Below are 18,263 nucleotides of genomic sequence, written 5' to 3'. Positions count from 1 at the left end.
TGCACTAGGTCGGGCACGGTGGCTCATGCCTGTAATCCCAGCACTTTGGGAGGCCAAGGCAGGCAGATCACGAGGTCAGGAGATCAAGACCATCCTGGCTAACATGGTGAAATCCCGTCTTTACTAAAAATACAAAAAAATTAGCCGGGCCTGGCGGCGTGCACCTGTAGTCCCAGCTGCTGGGGAGGCTGAGGCAGGAGAATGGTGTGAACCCAGGAGGCGGAGCTTGCAGTGAGCCGAGATTGCACTGCTGCACTCCAGCCTGGGTGACAGAGCAAGACTCCGACTCACACAAAAAAAAAAAAAAAAAAAAAAAAATTATGCACTAGACAAACTGATTTCTAGACATTAAAAATTGTTCTGAGTGAAGAACTTCATACACAGAAGCGTTTGGGGACATTTGTGGACAAACACACAATGGAAAGTGGGGCTTTAAGGCCAGGTGTGATAGGCTCACTTTCTATATTGCTGGAATCCCAGCAATACAGGAGGTCCAGGCAGGAGGATCACTTGAGGTCAAAAGTTTGAGACCAGCTGGGCAATATAGTGAGACCTCCATCTCTACAAGAAATGAAAAAATTACGTGAGCATGCTAGTGCATGCCTGTAGTCCCAGCTACTTGGGAGGCTGAGGCAGGAGGATAGTTTGAGCCCAGGAGTTTGAGGCTGTAGTGAGCTATGATCTCACCACTGCACTCCAGCCTGGACAACAGATCTAGACCTTATCTCTAAGAGAAAAAAAAAAGAAAAAAAAAGTAGGGCTCCATGTGATCACCCTCCCTTTCAGAGTGCCAGAGATAGCCTTACCGCACTGAACCTTCTATACCCAGCTTAAACATATGTGACCAAACAATTTCCAGAACACAGGTATATCAAAGGTCACACCAGACAGGAACACACATTCCTTCAGTACAGTCTTTTATCCTCTCAGCTAATTTAATTTATGGAACAAAACAGTAAGTAATGATCACTTTTATATGCAATAAAAGCTTAAAAGAACCCTAAGAAAGCTCTCCTCCCCTAGCCTCTGTTTCTTTCGGGGAGAGGAGGGAACTAGAAATGCTTCACTGCAAGTTTTATAAAATTCTGGCTATTAATTGTTAGGAAACTTAATGGATACTATTATCATTAACAGCCTCTACTCTGGGCACAGTGGCTCACGCCTATAATCCCAGCACTTTGGGAGGCTGAGGCGGGTGGATCACCTGAGGTTGAGAGTTCGAGACCAGCCTAACTAACATGGAGAAACCCTGTATCTACTAAAAACACAAAATTAGCCAGGTGTGGTGACACATGCCTGTAATCCCAGCTACTAAGGAGACTGCGACAGGAGAATTACTTGAACCTGGGAAGTGGAGGTCATGTTGAGCCGAGATCGTGCTATTGCACTCCAGCCTGGGCAATAAGAGCGAAACTCCGTCTTTAAAAAAAAAAAAAGACCCTCTACTCCAATACTTGGTTACTTCTACCCATTAAGAACACTGAGTGGCTGGACACGGTGGCTCACACCTGTAATCCCACCACTTTGGGAGGCTGAGGTGGGCGGATTGCCTGAGGTGAGGAGTTCAAGACCAGCCTGGCTAACATGGTGAAACTCCATCTCTACTAAAAATACAAAAATTATCCAGGCGTGGTGGTGCCAACTGTAGTACCAGCTACTCGGGAGGCTGAGGCAGGAGAATTACTTGAACCCAGGAGGAGGAGGTTGCGGGGAGCTGAGATCGCACCACTGCACTCCAGCCTGGGTGACGGAGTGGGACTTTGTCTCAAAAAAAAAAAAAGAAAAAGAAAAGAAAGAAAAACACTGAAAGAACACATAAAAGTCAGCAGTTACGTCAGAAAACTTAGTTTTCTAAATTCCAAATTGGTAAGATACACTAATTTTAAGACTATCGTAACTCTTCCTGGCTAGCCATCTATCATTATTTTAAACATTCATGCCTAAACAGAAACCCAGAAAGCAACATTTCTGCTAGATACTCACTTTGAAACGGTTTGGATGATGAAAACATCTTTTCCCCTCACGGACTCTTGAATCTGTACTCTTGTTTCTGGCAGGAAAAGGAAAAAGAAGAGAGGGAAAGGCATATAGTTCAAATTTTTCAAAATACACAAAAAAACTGCATGATTCCCTGATGTAATAAAATATGGCAACAAAAACTGTTATAAAACTCAGTAGGCTTTAGATGTTACAAGGGATAATAAACATACTGCTATTAATCACACTTTTTAAAACACAGCTTTAAGAGGGAATTATATTTCTGACTTGAAATAAGTAAACATGTAATTCTCACCCCTTATATACACAAACAGTGAGTACTGTACCACTCTGAGTGTAGTATCTTTATAGAAAATTATGGGCCAAGCCGGGCGCAGTGGCTCAAGCCTGTAATCCCAGCACTTTGGGAGGCTGAGACAGGTGGATCACGAGGTCAGGAGATCGAGACCATCCTGGCTAACACGGTGAAACCCCATCTCTACTAAAAAATACAAAAAACGGCCGGGCGCGGTGGCTCAAGCCTGTAATCCCAGCACTTTGGGAGGCGGAGACGGGCGGATCACGAGGTCAGGAGATCGAGACCATCCTGGCTAACACAGTGAAACCCCGTCTCTACTAAAAAATACAAAAAACTAGCCGGGCGAGGTGGTGGGCGCCTGTAGTCCCAGCTACTCGGGAGGCTGAGGCAGGAGAATGGCGTAAACCCGGGAGGCGGAGCTTGCAGTGAGCTGAGATCCGGCCACTGCACTCCAGCCTGGGCGACAGAGTAAGACTCCGTCTCAAAAAAAAAAACAAAAACAAAAACAAAAAACTAGCCGGGCGAGGTGGCAGGCGCCTGTAGTCCCAGCTACTCCAGAGGCTGAAGCAGGAGAATGGCGTAAACCCAGGAGGCGCAGCTTGCAGTGAGCTGAGATCCGGTCACTGCATTCTAGCCTGGGTGACAGAGCCAGACTCCATCTCAAAAAAAAAAAAAAAGAAAATTATAGGCCAGGCACAGTGGCTCATGCCTATAATCCCAGCACTTTGGGAGGCCGAGGCGGGCAAATCATCTGAGGTTAGGAGTTTGAGACCAGCCTGACCAACATAGAGAACCCCGTCTCTACCAAAAATACAAAATTAGCCAGGCGTAGTGGCACATGCCTGTAATCCCAGCTACTCGGGAGGCTGAGGCAGGAGAACTGCTTGAACCCGGGAGGTGGAGGTTGCAGTGAACCGAGATCGTGCCACTACACTACAGCCTGGGCAACAAGAGCGAAGCTCTGCCTCAAAAAAAAAAAAAAACAAAGAAAAAGAAAATTATATGCTCATTCAATTAGCATAAATTGAGAATGTATTAGGTACAAAATATTGTATGTTGTGAAAAACAAAGATAAATAAGACACAATATCCCTACTCTCAAAATATGTGTGATCAGCCATAAGGAAACAATTAGACAAATCCATAATGGAACATTCTACAAGACAACCTCTTCAACAAGTCACTGTCATAGGAAGAAAAAGGAAGAGGTGAGGAGATCGTTCTAAAATAGGAGACTAAAGATATATATATTTTAAAAAATTCCCTTGAACTAAGCATCCTGGTTTGGGGCGGAGGGGGGGAAACAACTATAAAAGACCCTTTAGGCCAGGCGTGGTGGCTCACACCTGTAATCCCAGCACTTTGGGAGGCCCAGGCAGACGGATCATCTGAGTTTAGGAGTTCAAGGTTAGCCTGGCCAACATAGTGAAACTTCGTCTCTACTAAAAATACAAACATTAGCTGGGTTTGGTGGTGCACGCCTATAATCCCAGCTACTCAGGAGGGTGAGGCAGGAGAACTGCTTGAACCTGGGAGGCAGAGGCTGCAGTAAGCCAAAATCACACCACTGCACTCCAGCCTGGGTGACAAAGCCAGACTCCATCTCAAAAAAATAAAAAATAAAAAACCATTTAGGACAACTAGGGAAATGTGAATATAGGCCACATATTAGATGATTAAAGAATCATTGTTGGGCCCGGTGTGGTGTCTCACACCTGTAATTCCAGCACTTTGGGAGGCCAAGGCGGGCAGATTACTTGAGGCCACAGAAAAAAAAAAAAAGAATTGTCCTTAATTGTTAAGTTAATGTTATTTTCCTTTTTTTTTTTTTTTTTTTTGAGACAGGGTCTTGCCCTGTTGCCCGGGCTGGAGTGCAGTGGTGTGATCCCAGCTCACTACGACCTCCACCTCCTGAACTCAAGTGATCTTCCTGCCTCAGCCTCCTGAGCAGCTAGGATTACACGTACGCACCACCAACCCCGGCTAATTTCTTTATCTTTGGTAAAGATGGCGTTTTGCCATGTTGCTCAGGTTAGTCTTGAACTTCTGGTCTCAAGTGATCTGCCCACTTTGACCCCACAAAGTGCTGCGATTACAGGTGTGAGCCACTATGCCCTGCCTGTAATTTCTTTCAATGTGATAATGGTATCATATTTATTTAGGTGAAAGTAATTATTCCTAGAGGATGCATGGTCAAGTATTCAAGGATTAAGTGTCTGCAACTTACATTTTTTTTTCTTTTTTTGAGACACATCTCGCCCTGTTGCCTAGGCCGGAGTGCAGTGGTGCAAATATGGTGCAGTGAGTCAAGGCTCACTGCAGTCTTGACCTCCCGGGCTCAAGACATCCACCTGCCTCGACATCCAAACGTGCTGGGTTTACAGGTGTGAGCCACCACGCCTGGCCTGCAACTTAATTTCAAATGGTTCCCCACATACATACTCATATGGCAAAATGTTAACTGTTCAAGCTAGGTGGCAGTTCACTACACTATTCTTTCAACTTTTTTATATGTTTGAACATTTTCATTAAAAATGTAGGAAAATAGTTTGGGAAGCTGAGGTGGACAGATCATTTGAGGTCTGAAGTTCGAGACCAACCTGGCCAACATGGTGAAACCCCGTCTCTACTAAAAATACGAAAAATTAGTTGGGCGTGCTGGCACACAACTATAAGCCCACCTACTTGGGAGGCTGAGGCAGGAGAATCACTCAAACCTGGGAGATGGAGGTGGCAGTGAGCCGAGATTGCCCCACTGCACTCCAGCCTGGGTGACACAGCAAGACTCCATATTAAAAAAAAAAAAAAAAAAAATTAGCCTGGCAACACGGTGCCCACCTGTAGTACCAGCTACTGAGGAGGCTAAGATGGGAGGAGCACTTGAGCCCAGGAGGCAGAGGCTGCAGTGAGCCCTGATCATGCCACTGCACTCCAGCCTGAGTGACACAAAAGACCCTGCCTCAAAAAAAAAAAAAAAAAAAAAAAGAAAAGAAACGAAAAGAAAATGAGCTTTAGAGTCAGGGAGATCTGGATTCAAACTGGACCTCATACCTAACGTCAATCCCTGAACTCAGTTTTTCAGTATCTGGTAACAGTAAGAAATCCACAAATATTACTTCCTTCCCTCCCAATAAACACCAAGTATTTTCCCTCCCTTTATTCAGAAACCTGGAGAGTGGACCAACCTCCTGGAGTCTTATGCCACCGCCTCTCCCTTTCACCTTCCCTCCTAGACTCCAGACAAAGAACATTATTCAATTCCCTCTAGGGGAAGAATCTTCTCCAAACTCTCCTTACAGAGTTTAATTATACTTTTTCCCTACTGACGCCACACAGGGATCTTGGGAGACAGGAAAGAGGCAGTAATGGAGATAAACATGGGAACAGCAAAACTTCTGCCTTTTTATCAAAGCCTCCTGTAGGCTTTAAAATATGTAAATATTTGATAAAATCCTGTAGTGGGGCCAGGCCTGGTGGCTCACACCTGTAATCCTAGCAGTTTGGGAGGCTGAAATAGGAGAATTGCTTTTGCCCAAGAGTTTGAGATGAGCCTGGGCAACATAATGAGACCCTTGCTCTACCAAAAAAAAAACCATATATATATATATATATATTTTAAATCTTCTAGTGGAAAAGGAACAGGAATAAGTATTTATTGATCATCTACTGTGTGCCAAAAACTGTTAGGCACACAAGTTATCTCACTTAATCCTCAAAACAGCCCTAATTTACAGTTAATTCATAGTTTAGAAAGGTTAAATAACTTGTCAAGGATAAGGTGTGTAACTCTGAAGTCCATGCAAGCTGTCCAATGCTCCTGCTAAAATAATTTTTGTCTTTTTTTTTTTGAGACAAAGTCTCGCTCTTGTCCCCCAGGCTGGAGTGCAATGGCGCAATCTTGGCTCACTGCAACCTCCACCTCCTGAGCTCAAGCGAATCTCCTGCCTCAGCCTCCCAAGTAGCTGGGATTACAGGCGTTTGCCACCATGCCTGGCCGATTTTTCTATTTTTAGTAGAGACAGGGTTTCACCATGTTGGCCAGGCTGGTCTACGAACTCCTGACCTCAGGTGATCCACCCACCTCGGCGTCTCAAAGTGCTGGGATTACAGGCATGAGCCACCACACCTGGCCTAAAATAATATGAAATATTCACCATTGCCAAAGAAATTACAATGATTACTTTTTGTTTATTTATTTATTTTTGAGACAGGGTCTCACTTTTTCACCCAGGCTGGAGTGCAGTGGTGTGATCATGGCTCACTGCAGCCTCTACCTTCTGGGCTCAAGCGCTCCTACCACCTCAGCCTCCCTAGTAGCTGGGACTACAAGTGCAAACCACCACTCTCGGCTAATTTTTGTATTTTTAGTAGAGACAGTGTTTTGCCATGTTGCCCAGGCTGGTCTCAAACTCCTGAGCTCGAGGAATCTGCCTGCCTCGGCCTCCCAAACTGCTGGGATTAGAGGTGTGAGCCACCACACCCGGCCCTACAAAGATTAAATAATACTTTTTTTTACAACTTGGGATAATATGTAATGACATGTATCAATTAGCAAAAAGTATTTCTTAACAATATTTTATGAAGTCTAACCCAAGGCAACTTAGGTGCAGGTAAAGAATAACTAACTAAAACTGCGGTCACACAGGATTTACTCATCCTGTCTAAGGTGACAGGATTTACTCGTCTTGCCTAAGGTGATATAAATTTAAGCAACGGTTGAGCTCATGTTCATTCAGTTGACCAGCTGGTTCAAATACGTCTGTAGCTTTTACTGAATGAAGTTTCAGAACTGGAGTTCAAGCCCCAGAAATGACTTGCACCAGGGTTACATATCTAGCTGGTATTAGTGAGAGCTAAAAAACCACTCTGTTCTACCTTGCCTGCCTGACTTCTTGCTAATGGAAATGTACAACTGAATCAAATTGTTTCAATAGTAAAGGATGAAGGACTGAGCCAATATGCCACATTCCATGAAAAGGTCAATGTTCCACATGCCCAAGATTGCTCACCTCTGTTAGGTTCCTGGTAAACCTGCACTTTGCCCATCTCCACCCCCAGCCGCCTAGAGAAGAGAAAGGGGGAAAAAGCTGAAAAAGTAATAGAAGAAACCCAGTATCTTTACTATTTAAGGAGATGTGTAAATTGATGAGTAAAATAAAATAAAGTTATTCTTCTTATAAAATTTAAAGTCAATATTAAATTGTTACGTCAATCCATTACCTAGCCCCTCACCCCAACCCGTTTTCCCAGGAAGGACTATGCAGTCCCTCTCTGCCTGCCTCACCAGCCATCTTCCTTGGACACTCTGCACTCCAGCCCATGTTCCTGAGACACACCAAGGACCCCTCCTGCAAGCTGCAGGGCCTTGGAATCTTCCGTCCCCTCTGCTTGGGGGGCTCCGCCTCCAGATCTTCACTTGGTGGCTCATTCAGGTTTCTCAACTCACATACCATCCCCTCAGTTTAAAGGCACTTCAGCACACATGCTAAAGCAGAACAACCTGCCCCATCATTCGTTTCACACAGTTTTCTTCATAGCATTGATCTTCATCTGAAATTACCTTGTTTGTTTTGTTGACTTGATTTCTGTTTGGCTTCCTACTAAAATGTCAATTTCATAAAAAGGATGGATCTTGATTCACTGATAATCCCCAACATCTAGATCAAGGTCTAGTACACAGTAGGGGTACAATATTTGTTTAATAAATATCTAAAATTATGCTAAACTATAAGCTATAAGTTATTTCATATAATATACATGTCAAGGTTTTTTTTTTTTTTTTTTTTGAGACGGAGTCTCACTCTGTTGCCCAGGCTGAGTGCAGTGGTGCAATCTCAGCTCACTGCCAGCCTTCCACATTCAAGCTATTCTCCTGCCTCAGCCTCCCAAATAGCTGGGACTACAGGTGTGTGCCACCACGCCCAGCCAATTTTTTGTATTTTTAGTAGACGTGGGGTTTCACCATGTTAACCAGGATGGTCTCAATCTCCTGACCTCGTGATCCACCTGCCTTGGCCTCCCAAAGTGCTGGGATTACAGGCGTGAGCCAACGCGCCCGGCCCCAATGTGCTTTATACTCAAATAATTTTATATATATATACCACCTAACACAATTCCTGGCACTTATAAGGCACTCAATAAATGTCTGCTGAAAGAATATGTAGGAGATGGGATAGTTTATAAAAAGAATAGCCCTTAATATATACAGATGAGACATGTTACATGAACATCTTGCATGATGAAAAAGAAGATACACATATAATTATAAAATACCTGCTTTCAAGTTTAACAATCACCGCTAATCTGATTATCAAATTTAAAGCATTACATAATGAATATAGATTTTAATGGTACAATTATAACTCACTCTGCAATTTTCTTTGAGAGCTCCATACATGAAGAATTTGAGTTTGCTGAAAACAACACCAGACCACCTTTGGTTACGTTCATCTTGGTTTCTAATTCAGGTGGCGTCACACAAAACATCAAAACCTTCTTGGTTTTCCAATTTCCAGAGCCTAGAAGGATATGACACATATTAAAAACTGCCATATGATATGAAATACACCTGAATGAACTTTTTTTAAAGGAAATGACTTCAGCTGAAGGAAATCAGTTTCTATCCTAATAGTATTTTTAAAATATTAGATATATATGGACAAACAGAAAGTTCACTTGGATTTCAGGGTCCCAAATTTATGGAAATACATTATCACGTGATGTTCACAAGCACTGAGAAGAAATGATAAACTTACAAGAAAGGCGGAGCTGAAGAGCTCAATGTTTTACTGATTGCTGCTTAAAGTCAATTATGGACAACCTCCTTTTATTCTCTGACAACAAAATTCCTCCTGGATTAACACACAGAAAAATGGCAGAGCCATTAGCGAGAACAAGGACTGATTAATCCTTAAACAAAGAATAAATGACCCATCTACTCCCAGCTTTTCCTGTAATCCTTGTTTACCATAAAACCTTTCCTGGCCTTTCAGCTGCCCTGTGTCATGTCTAAAACTGACCTCTCATCTTCATTTTCCTCAAGTGGAACACGGGCTGACTAGATAATCACCTTGAAGGACACTTAAGTGACCACCCAAATGACAGGCAGTGGGCCACAAATAAAAAGGTCCCTGGCTTAGAAGTCATCACTGCTGACCAGGTGCAGTGGCCCACGCCTGTAATCCTAGCACTTTGGGAAGCCAAGGCAGGTGGATCACAAGATCAAGAGATTGAGACCACCCTGGCTAACATGGTGAAACCCCGACTCTACTAAAAATACAAAAAATAGCCAGGCGTGGTGGCACGCACCTGCAGTCCCAGCTACTTGGGAGGCTGAGGCAGGAGAATGATGTGAACCTGGGAGGCACAGGTTGCAGTGAGCTGAGATCGTGCCACTGCACTCCAGCCTGGCAACAGAGCAAGACTCTGTCTCAAAAATCAAAAAAGAAGTCATCAGGGCTGAGTGTCCTCATCACATAACGGAGGTGCTAGATGGGAGGAACAGCAACAACCCAGCAGGCTGTGGGCAGGGGGGCCCTTTCTCAGCAAGCCCACTGCATTTCCACAGTTGTATGTTCACCTGGGACCTCTGGGAAGGCTGGTGGAGATCATCAATGAGCTGAAACTAAGCTATCAATGAGCTGAAACTAAGCTAATCTTTTTCATTATTATTATTATTATTTTTTGAGACAGAGTCTTGTTCTGTCACCCAGGCTGGAGTGCAGTGGCGTGACCTCGGTTCACTGCAAGCTCTGCCTCCCAGGTTCACGCCATTCTCCTGCCTCAGCCTCCCGAGTAGGTGGGACTACAGGCGCCCCCCACCATGCCTGGCTAATGTTTTTGTATTTTTGGTAGAGACAGGCTTTCACCATGTTAGCCAGGATGGTCTCGATCTCCTGATCTCGTGATCTGCCCGCCTCAGGCTCCCAAAGTGCTGGGATTGATTACAGGCGTGAGCCACCGCGCCCGGCCTCATTATTCTCAAATGTTAATTATACAAATAAAACACAAACACATGCTCCCTATAAACACCTGAAACATGGCCGGGCGCGGTGGCTCACGCCTGTAATCCCAGCACTTTGGGAGGCCAAGGCAGGCAGATCACAAGATCAGGAGTTCGAGAACAGCCTGGCCAATAGGATGAAACCTGTCTCTACTGAAAATACAAAAATGAGCTAGGCATGGTGGCAGGTGCCTGTAGTCCCAGCTACTCTGGGGGCTGAGGCTTGAGAATCGCTTGAACTCAGGAGGCAGAGGTTGAAGTGAGCCGAGATTGCACCATTGCACTCCAGCCTGCATGACAGAGCGAGACTCCATTCCCCCAAAAAAACCTGAAACATGATAGTTAAGGATAAAATCACCAGCCTCGATCCCGGGTCCTCCCCAGAAGTGAGGGTTCTTATCAGTTTGGTAGGGACATCAGACCTTTTCTATGCATTTATACATGTGACCTCCATAAAAAATATATATGGCTGGGCGCAGCGGCTCATGCCTGTAATCCTAGCACTTTGGGAGGTCAAGGTGGCAGACCACTTGAGGCCAGGAGTTTGAGACCAGCCTGACTAACATGGTGAAACTCCATCTCTACTAAAAATACAAAAAATAAAAATAAAAATAAGCCAGGCATGGGGGTACCTGCCTGTAATCCCAGCTACTCATGAGGCTGAGGCAGGAGAATCATTTGAATCCAGGAGGCAGAGGTTGCAGTGAGCAGAGATTGCACCATTTCACTCCAGCCTGGGTGAAGAGGGCAAAACTCCATATAAAAAAAAAAGGCCAGGCGCAGTGGCTCATGCCTGTAATCCTAGCACTTTGGGAGGCCAAGGCAGGCAGATCACTTGAGGCCAGGAGTTCGAGACCAGCCTGACCAACATGGCAAAACCCCATCTCTACTAAAAATACAATAAATAAATAAATAAATAAGCCAGGCATGGTGGTACATGCCTGTAATCCCAGCTACTCGTGAGGCTGAGGCAGGAGAATCGCTTGAACCCAGGAAGCAGAGGTTGCAGTGAGCCAAGGTCACGCCATTGCACTCCAGCCTGGGCAACGAGAGCAAAGCTCCATCTAAAAAATAAAAAAATAAAAAAAGGCCAGGCACAGTGGCTCACACCTGTAATCCCAGCACTTTGGGAGGCCGAAGTGGGTGGATCACCTGAGGTCAGGGGTTCGAGACCAGCCTGGCCAACATGGCGAAACCCTGTCTCCACTAAAAATACAAAAAATTAGCTAGGTGTGGTGGCGCGTGCCTGTAGTCCCAGCTACTTGGGAGGCTGAGGCAGGAGAATTGCTTGAACCTGGGAGGCAGAGGTTGCAGTGAGCCAAGATTGCGCCATTGCACTCCAGCCTGGGCCACAGAGTAAGACTCTGTCTCAAATAAAAAGAAAAATTATTTTTTTAAAAGAAAAATTTTAAAAATACATATATACACGTGTGTGTGTGTATATATACATATAATGTTTCAAACAAAAACGATGTCATTGTGCAACTGTATCTATAACTTGCTTTTTCACCAACCAGTCTATTTTGGCAATCTGGGTTAGAAGATACAGACTTGGCCAGGCACAGTGGCTCATGCCTGTATCCCCAGCACTTTGGGAGGCCAAGGCCAGAGGATAACTTGAGCCCAGGAGTTTGCGACCGGCCTGGGTAATGTGGTGAGACATTACCACCTCTACAAAAAATTTTAAAACTAGCCAAGCATGGTAGTGCATGCCTATTATCTCACCTACTTGGGAGGCTGAAGTGGGAGTATGACTTGAGCCCTGGAGGCCAAAGCTGTGAGCTGTGTTCACATCACTGCACTCCAGCCTGGGGGACAGACTGAGACCCGGTATCCAAAACAAACAACAACAACAACAAAACACAAGAAGAAATTATAATAGAGACCTATTTTGCACAGTCCCACTAGCACTTCCTGCAGAGGCATTCCAGCTGGCAAAACCCAGGAATCTGCAATGGGAAATATGGCAGACTACAATGCAATTTACCTTACATTTACCTATGGCTTATAAACAGAAATGTATACACAACTAACCAAAGCCCTAAAGTGACTAAGGTGGACAGTGGTATCTACCATGGAAGTGGCTTTGGGGCAGAGATCAGCAAATTACAGCCTACAGGCCAAATCAGGTCCCTCAAAAGCATATTTCTGTAACACAGGCTGTAACACAGCCACACTCATTTGTTTACAAATTGTCTCTAGATAACAACAATAGCACTGAGTATGCCTCACAAAGCCTGAAATATTTATTATCTGGTCCTTTACAGAAAAAGTTTGCTAACGCCTTTTACAGGACAATGTAGCATCTGCAAAGGCTACTAGCAGAGTGGCTGGTATAAATGAAAGAAATAATACGTTTAATCATCAACATTCTGGAAGGGATCTTTTTTTTTTTTTTTTTTGAGAACAGAGTCTCGCTCTGTCGCCCAGGCTGGAGTGCAGTGGCGCGATCTCGGCTCACTGCAAGCTCCGCCTCCCGGGTTCACGCCATTCTCCTGCCTCAGCCTCCCGAGTAGCTGGGACTACAGGCGCCCACAACCGCGCCCGGCTAATTTTTTGTATTTTTAGTAGAGACGGGGTTTCACCGTGGTCTCGATCTCCTGACCTTGTGATCCGCCCGCCTCGGCCTCCCAAAGTGCTGGGATTACAGGCGTGAGCCACCGCGCCGGGCTGGAAGGGATCTTAAATACTTCTAAAGCCATCTCTCAACCAATCAACATCTGTGTTTAAGAACAAAAGGTATGGCCAGGCACAGCAACTCACGCTGCTAATCCCAGCACTTTGTGAGACCAAGGTGGGCTGATTGCTTGAGCCCAAGAGTTTGAGACCAGCCTCGGCTACATAGTGAGACCTAATCTCTATAAAAAAATCAAAAAATGAGGCGAGAAGATCACTTAAGCCCAGGTGGTCAGGGCTGCCACGAGCCATGATTGCACCACTTTACTGCACTCCTGCCTGTGATGGGAGTGAGACCTGGTCTCAAATAAATAAATAAATAAATAATAGGGTGTTACAGGTCCATGAAAGGAAACAAAAACAAACTAATCTTCCTGCAGTTGTAAATACAGGATTTGGAGTCAAACTCAAGTTTGCATCTTGAACTATTTCCCCTAAACTCACAGTGAGGACTTGCATAAGTCATCTGATACTCGAAATTTCTTAGCCTCAGTTCTGCCATCCAAAACACTGAAAACTGACCCCACAGGTGACTGTAAAATTTCTGCCAGGCACTAACACAGTGCCCTGCATATCGGACATGCTATCTATGAACTGACTTCTAATATCTTGATTATCTACCATGTAAGTACAGTAATAGACATGGGGGGAGGGGCATTTTTTTTACACCCCCCAACCTTCAAATAAGAAGCTCCTTAAAGTACAGCAGGATTCCTGATAGGAGTCGGAATACTTAGAATGAAAGCATTTTAGAGGTAGGAAGATATCTTAGAGGTAGTTCAGCCCATTCCTCCTAAATCTTTTGTTCAAAGCCTATCTCTAGGAATCCTGCCAAGGAACCACTCAACAGAAGCTTGAACAGCCCCAGGGTCTGATGCCCACATCCACTGAGGGCCCATCATTCCGAATTCTTCCTTAGAACATGCTGTGGCCGGGCGCAGTGGCTCACGCCTATAATTCCAGCACTTTGGGAGGGCGAGGCAGGCGGATTACCTGGTCAGAAGTTCAAGACCAGTCTGGCCAACATGGTGAAACCTCATTTCTACTAAAAATGCAAAAATTAGCTAGGCCTGCTGGCACACACCTGTAGTCCCAGCTACTCAGGAGGCTGAGGCAGGTGAATTGCTTGAACCCGGGAGGTGGAGGTTGCAGTGAGCGGAGATTGCACCACTGCACTCCAGCCTGGGTGACAGAGCAAGACTCTGTCTCAAAAAAAAACCAAACAAACAAAAAAAAGAACATGCGGAGATTCCTCTCCCTGTAGCTTCTGCCCAGTGGTTCTTAGCCTCTCCTTAGAGATTTATGGGAAACATCAAAGTCCTTTTCCACAGGACAGCCTGCAAATTATTTCAAGATAGCTATTCTGCGTTTGTGTATTTTTTCCAGGATATTTCCTGAAGTATTTCCTTATCTCTCATGGTTTAAAATGGCCTGCAACATCCTGCATATGCTCTCTGATGTTCTAGGCTTCAGATATAGGCTCCTATACAGAATCCTCACCAAAGACCACCCTCAAAATGACATCGGTGGGGTGGACTGGGGAGCATCCATTTGGAAATGACTATCAACATAGTCATGTTTTGTGACTATTCATTTCACAAGTTATTCAAACATAAGGGCTGTTTTTCTTTTTTTTTTTTTAAGATGGAGTTTCATTCTTGTTGCCCAGGCTAGAGTGCAATGGCGCAATTTTGGCTCACTACAACCTCCGCCTCCCTGGTTGAAGTAGTTCTCCTGCCTCAGCCTCCTGAGTAGCATGTGCCACCACGCCCATCTAATTTTGTATTTTTAGTAGAGACAGGGTTTCTCCATGTTGGTCAGGCTGGTCTCAAACTCCTGACCTCAGGTAATCCACCTGCCTCGGCCTCCTAAAGTGCTAGGATTACAGGAGTGAGCCACCGCATCCGGCCATAAGGCCTGTTTGTAGTTTTAGTTCTCCTTTCTCCTGTAGGTAATGAAGGCTGTGTTCTTTACCAAGTTTCCAGAAAAGAGTTATAAAGACTATCCTCAAAAACATGATAATCATCAAGATGGGGCTGGCAGGAGGCTTGTTAGCACAAGGTTTTAGTGTGAAATGAGAACATTCCCTTATTTTCTCCATGAGCTATAACTGCTTTATGTTTATTCTAAATTTACTCTAGAATGTGTGAGAATTATTTATAACATGTATGAAAACACACCGTTTTCAGAGAATCTTAGCACCTTTTAAAGAGCAAATCACACTCCTCTTCTGAATAAGATTTGAGAATCTGTTAAGTCTCATGAATGAAGAAGCCACACTGAGAGATCATTTCCTTTGGACAGACTAGCAGTCATTTCAAAACCACTCACCCACATTTCAGATGAGGAAGACTCACATGGAAGTATGTTGTCTTCCCTCTAAAGCATTTACTGTATAAATACCTTCTACTTAAAGATGGCTGAAGTAGAAGTGTGAAGAGTTGGGTTTGCCTTCCAGTTACTAGGCTGTGTGGACATCACTTGTCCTTGCTGGGCCTCAGCCTTTACCTTTCAGACAACAGAGATATAACCTTGGTAAAAAGCTTTCCCCATCAGAATTTAAGGACCAGGTAGCAGAGATTTTTTTTTACCATGATATTCTCTGCTGTATACCCTGTGCAGCTGCCACACAGTAGAGGTTAAACTAACTATCGCTGAATAATGCCTGACCTCAATAAGTCACAATGACTAACAAATGAAATTGAAAGATGAACTAAAAGGCATCATAACGTATAAAAACCGGCCAGGCGCAGTGCCTCACACCTGTAATCCCAGCACTTTGGGAGGCCAAAGTGGGTGGATCACCTGAGGTCAGGAGTTCAAGACCAGCCTGGCCAACATAGTGAAACCCCTACTAAAAAATACAAAAATGAGCTGGGCGTGATGGCATGCACCTGTAACCCCAGCTACTCGGGCGGCTGAGGCAGGAGAATCACTTAACTCGGGAGGCGGTGGTTGCAGTGAGCGGAGACCGTGCTACTGCACTCCAGCCTGGGCAACAGAGCAAGACTCTGTCTCAAAAAATAAAAAAGCATAAAAATGCATTATGTTTATTGGCCGGGCATGGTGGCTCATGCATGTAATCCCAGCACTTGGGGAGGCCCAGGTGGGCAGATCACGAGGTCAGGAGTTTGAGACCAACCTGACAAACATGGTGAAACCCTGTCTCTACTAAAAATACAAAAAATTAGCCGGGCGTGGTGGCACGCACCTGTAATCCCAGCTACTCAGGAGGCTGAGGCAGGAGAATCACTTGAATCCAGAAGGCAGAGGTTGCAGTGAGCTGAGATTGCACCACTGCACTCCAGCCTGGACGACAGAGTGAGACTCTGCATAAAACAAAACAAAACAAAACAAAACACCTTATTATGTATGCTTATTAGTGATGTGCCTCACTCCAAGAAAATCTGTCTTTAATATCAATATTGATGAGAACCTGAAGGGCAAATTCTAAACCAAATTACTCTTCCACTCCTCTATGATTCCAGGCTCTGCTTACCTCTCCAACAGAATGTTTACTCATGCCTAACATCTTCTGAGTGTTCACAATGCTTATGACAACCCAGTGAAGGAAGTACTAGAATGAGACTCATTTTAGACAGGGGAAGCTAGGTTTCCAGATGAAGAAACTTACTCAAGGCTGCAAACCCTCTAAGCAGCAGAAATAGCTCAGTCTCAGCATGATTTGTAGTAGTTAGTTGTATGCAACACTGGGCTGCACAGCCTGTCTCTCAACCCACACAGAAAACGACGTGGCACTCCGCTGAATTCTGCATACCGAGAGCAAAATCGGCCAAATACCCAGATCTGGAAAAATGTCTATTGTAAACATGCCTTGTTTGGAAAACAATTTATATAATAGTGCCAAAGAAAGAACACAGAAGTTTGATTTGGTATTTCCACTTCTGGTAATTATCCTAAAAAAATAAGGAAAAAGCTATATGCTCAGTGATGATAGCCAACATAAGACTTTTTAAAGAGCAAGTACACCAGACCTGTGTAAAGGTTCCATAACGAAGTAATTAAGGAAAACACAGAATAGAAATTCAATAAATGACTGCGCAAAAGTACCTATGAATGACTTTTAAGTGGAAAGAGCTCAAATCACAACTAAGTAATAATGGTACACACCAGGGCAGCAGGAAAGGAATATGGACAAGAAGGGTATGCTTTAGTGAGGTTCAATAATGTGGGTGAATTATTTCTATTTGTGCAATTAAATTTTTTAAACACTAGAGATCACACCTCCTCAAGCCCCAAAGCCCCATTCCGCATTTTCATATCCCTTTCAAAAGCTCAACACCCAAACGGAGCCAATATTAAAGTAAGAGAAAAATTATCGAGCAGAATACTTAAAAATTTCATCACGGTTCCCCCTCAATCTCTGCTGGGGTGAGTTCTGAGTTGGACAAAATCATCCTTTAGGGGGTGAGAGATATATTCGTGACGAGCAAAATCAGGTAAATTAAAATCACGGGCTCCGTGTCAGGTTAGGGACGGAGAATGGCTGGGTCTGGGCTTGCTTTCAGAGCTGCTCACCACAGGTCCCATCATCAGGGTTCGACTCCCCAGCGGCGCCTCAGGGAGCAGAGAGAGCCCAGACACCGAACGCCCGGCCCGGCCCCCGCCGACCCCTGACGGAAGAGGAAGAAGAGAGAGAAAAATGGAAGGGCCGCGGGCGCGAGGTCGCCCCCGTGAGCCCCCAAGCAGCCACCACCCCGGGACCCCGACCCGTCTGCCTGCCGGCGCCGCGGGCTCCCCGCCCCGTGCACCTGTGCCCCGCAATGCTGGAGCCAGCCAACCCTCGCCGCCGCTAGCCACTGGCTCCCGCCCGCCTACCTGGCCCCGACCCCAGCCCCGGCCCCGCCGCAGCCTCGGCTGCAGAAGGAAGAAAGCGCTGGGTCTCCTGGCGGCGTCTCTAAGAGCAAAATGGCGACTCCATGCACAAGATCGGCGTCCGCGGCGACTGCGAGGCCGGTGGGCGGGGCGGGGGCGGGGGCGGGGCGGGGCGGGGCGGGGCTAGAGCCCGGACAGTGGAGGCACCTGGCTGCGGGCTGTGGGCGTGGCCCACCCATGGGGAAGGCGCGAGGCAGTGGGCGTAGCCACAGGGGTGGAGTCGGGCTGGCACGATGGGCGGGGCGGTGGGCGGGGATGCGCCTGTTCGGGTCCCTGGAGAGCTGCGAGCCCCACACCAAATGTGACAGCCCAGGCAGGTTACAAGGAGTGTGGACAGAGTATGACATTTGGAATTACAAATACCTGGGTTCAAGCCTCCCCTGGCCTGTAACCT

General features: G+C 45.5%; 1 protein-coding gene across 10 annotated transcripts in view; it reads right to left on the bottom strand.

The window, feature by feature from the left end:
- The window catches only part of PRPSAP2 (phosphoribosyl pyrophosphate synthetase associated protein 2), a 77,849-nt gene extending 59,827 nt beyond the window's left edge, over nt 1-18,022 (bottom strand). Inside the window, exons 1-5 of one of the 10 annotated variants that reach the window (XM_003912436.4) lie at nt 17,813-18,022; nt 9,051-9,146; nt 8,663-8,813; nt 7,305-7,357; nt 1,984-2,050 (exon numbers count right to left, since the gene is read on the bottom strand). In XM_003912436.4, the coding sequence (XP_003912485.1) occupies nt 1,984-2,050; nt 7,305-7,357; nt 8,663-8,781 (239 nt within the window). In that variant the 5' untranslated portion in view covers nt 8,782-8,813; nt 9,051-9,146; nt 17,813-18,022. Of the gene's footprint in view, nt 1-1,983; nt 2,051-7,304; nt 7,358-8,662; nt 8,814-9,050; nt 9,147-12,022; nt 12,045-12,183; nt 12,664-15,376; nt 15,772-16,607; nt 17,491-17,512; nt 17,626-17,812 lie in introns of those variants that run through there. The other 9 variants (XM_009189837.1, XM_009189835.4, XM_017950396.3 and 6 more) reach the window with 9 other exon arrangements.
- Nucleotides 18,023-18,263: the final 241 nt, after the last annotated feature.

The sequence above is a fragment of the Papio anubis genome, chromosome 17 (assembly GCF_008728515.1).
Source record: "Papio anubis isolate 15944 chromosome 17, Panubis1.0, whole genome shotgun sequence".
NCBI lineage: Eukaryota > Metazoa > Chordata > Mammalia > Primates > Cercopithecidae > Papio > Papio anubis.
Note: the sequence above shows the minus strand (reverse complement) of the source record. Positions and strands in the feature narration are given on the sequence as shown.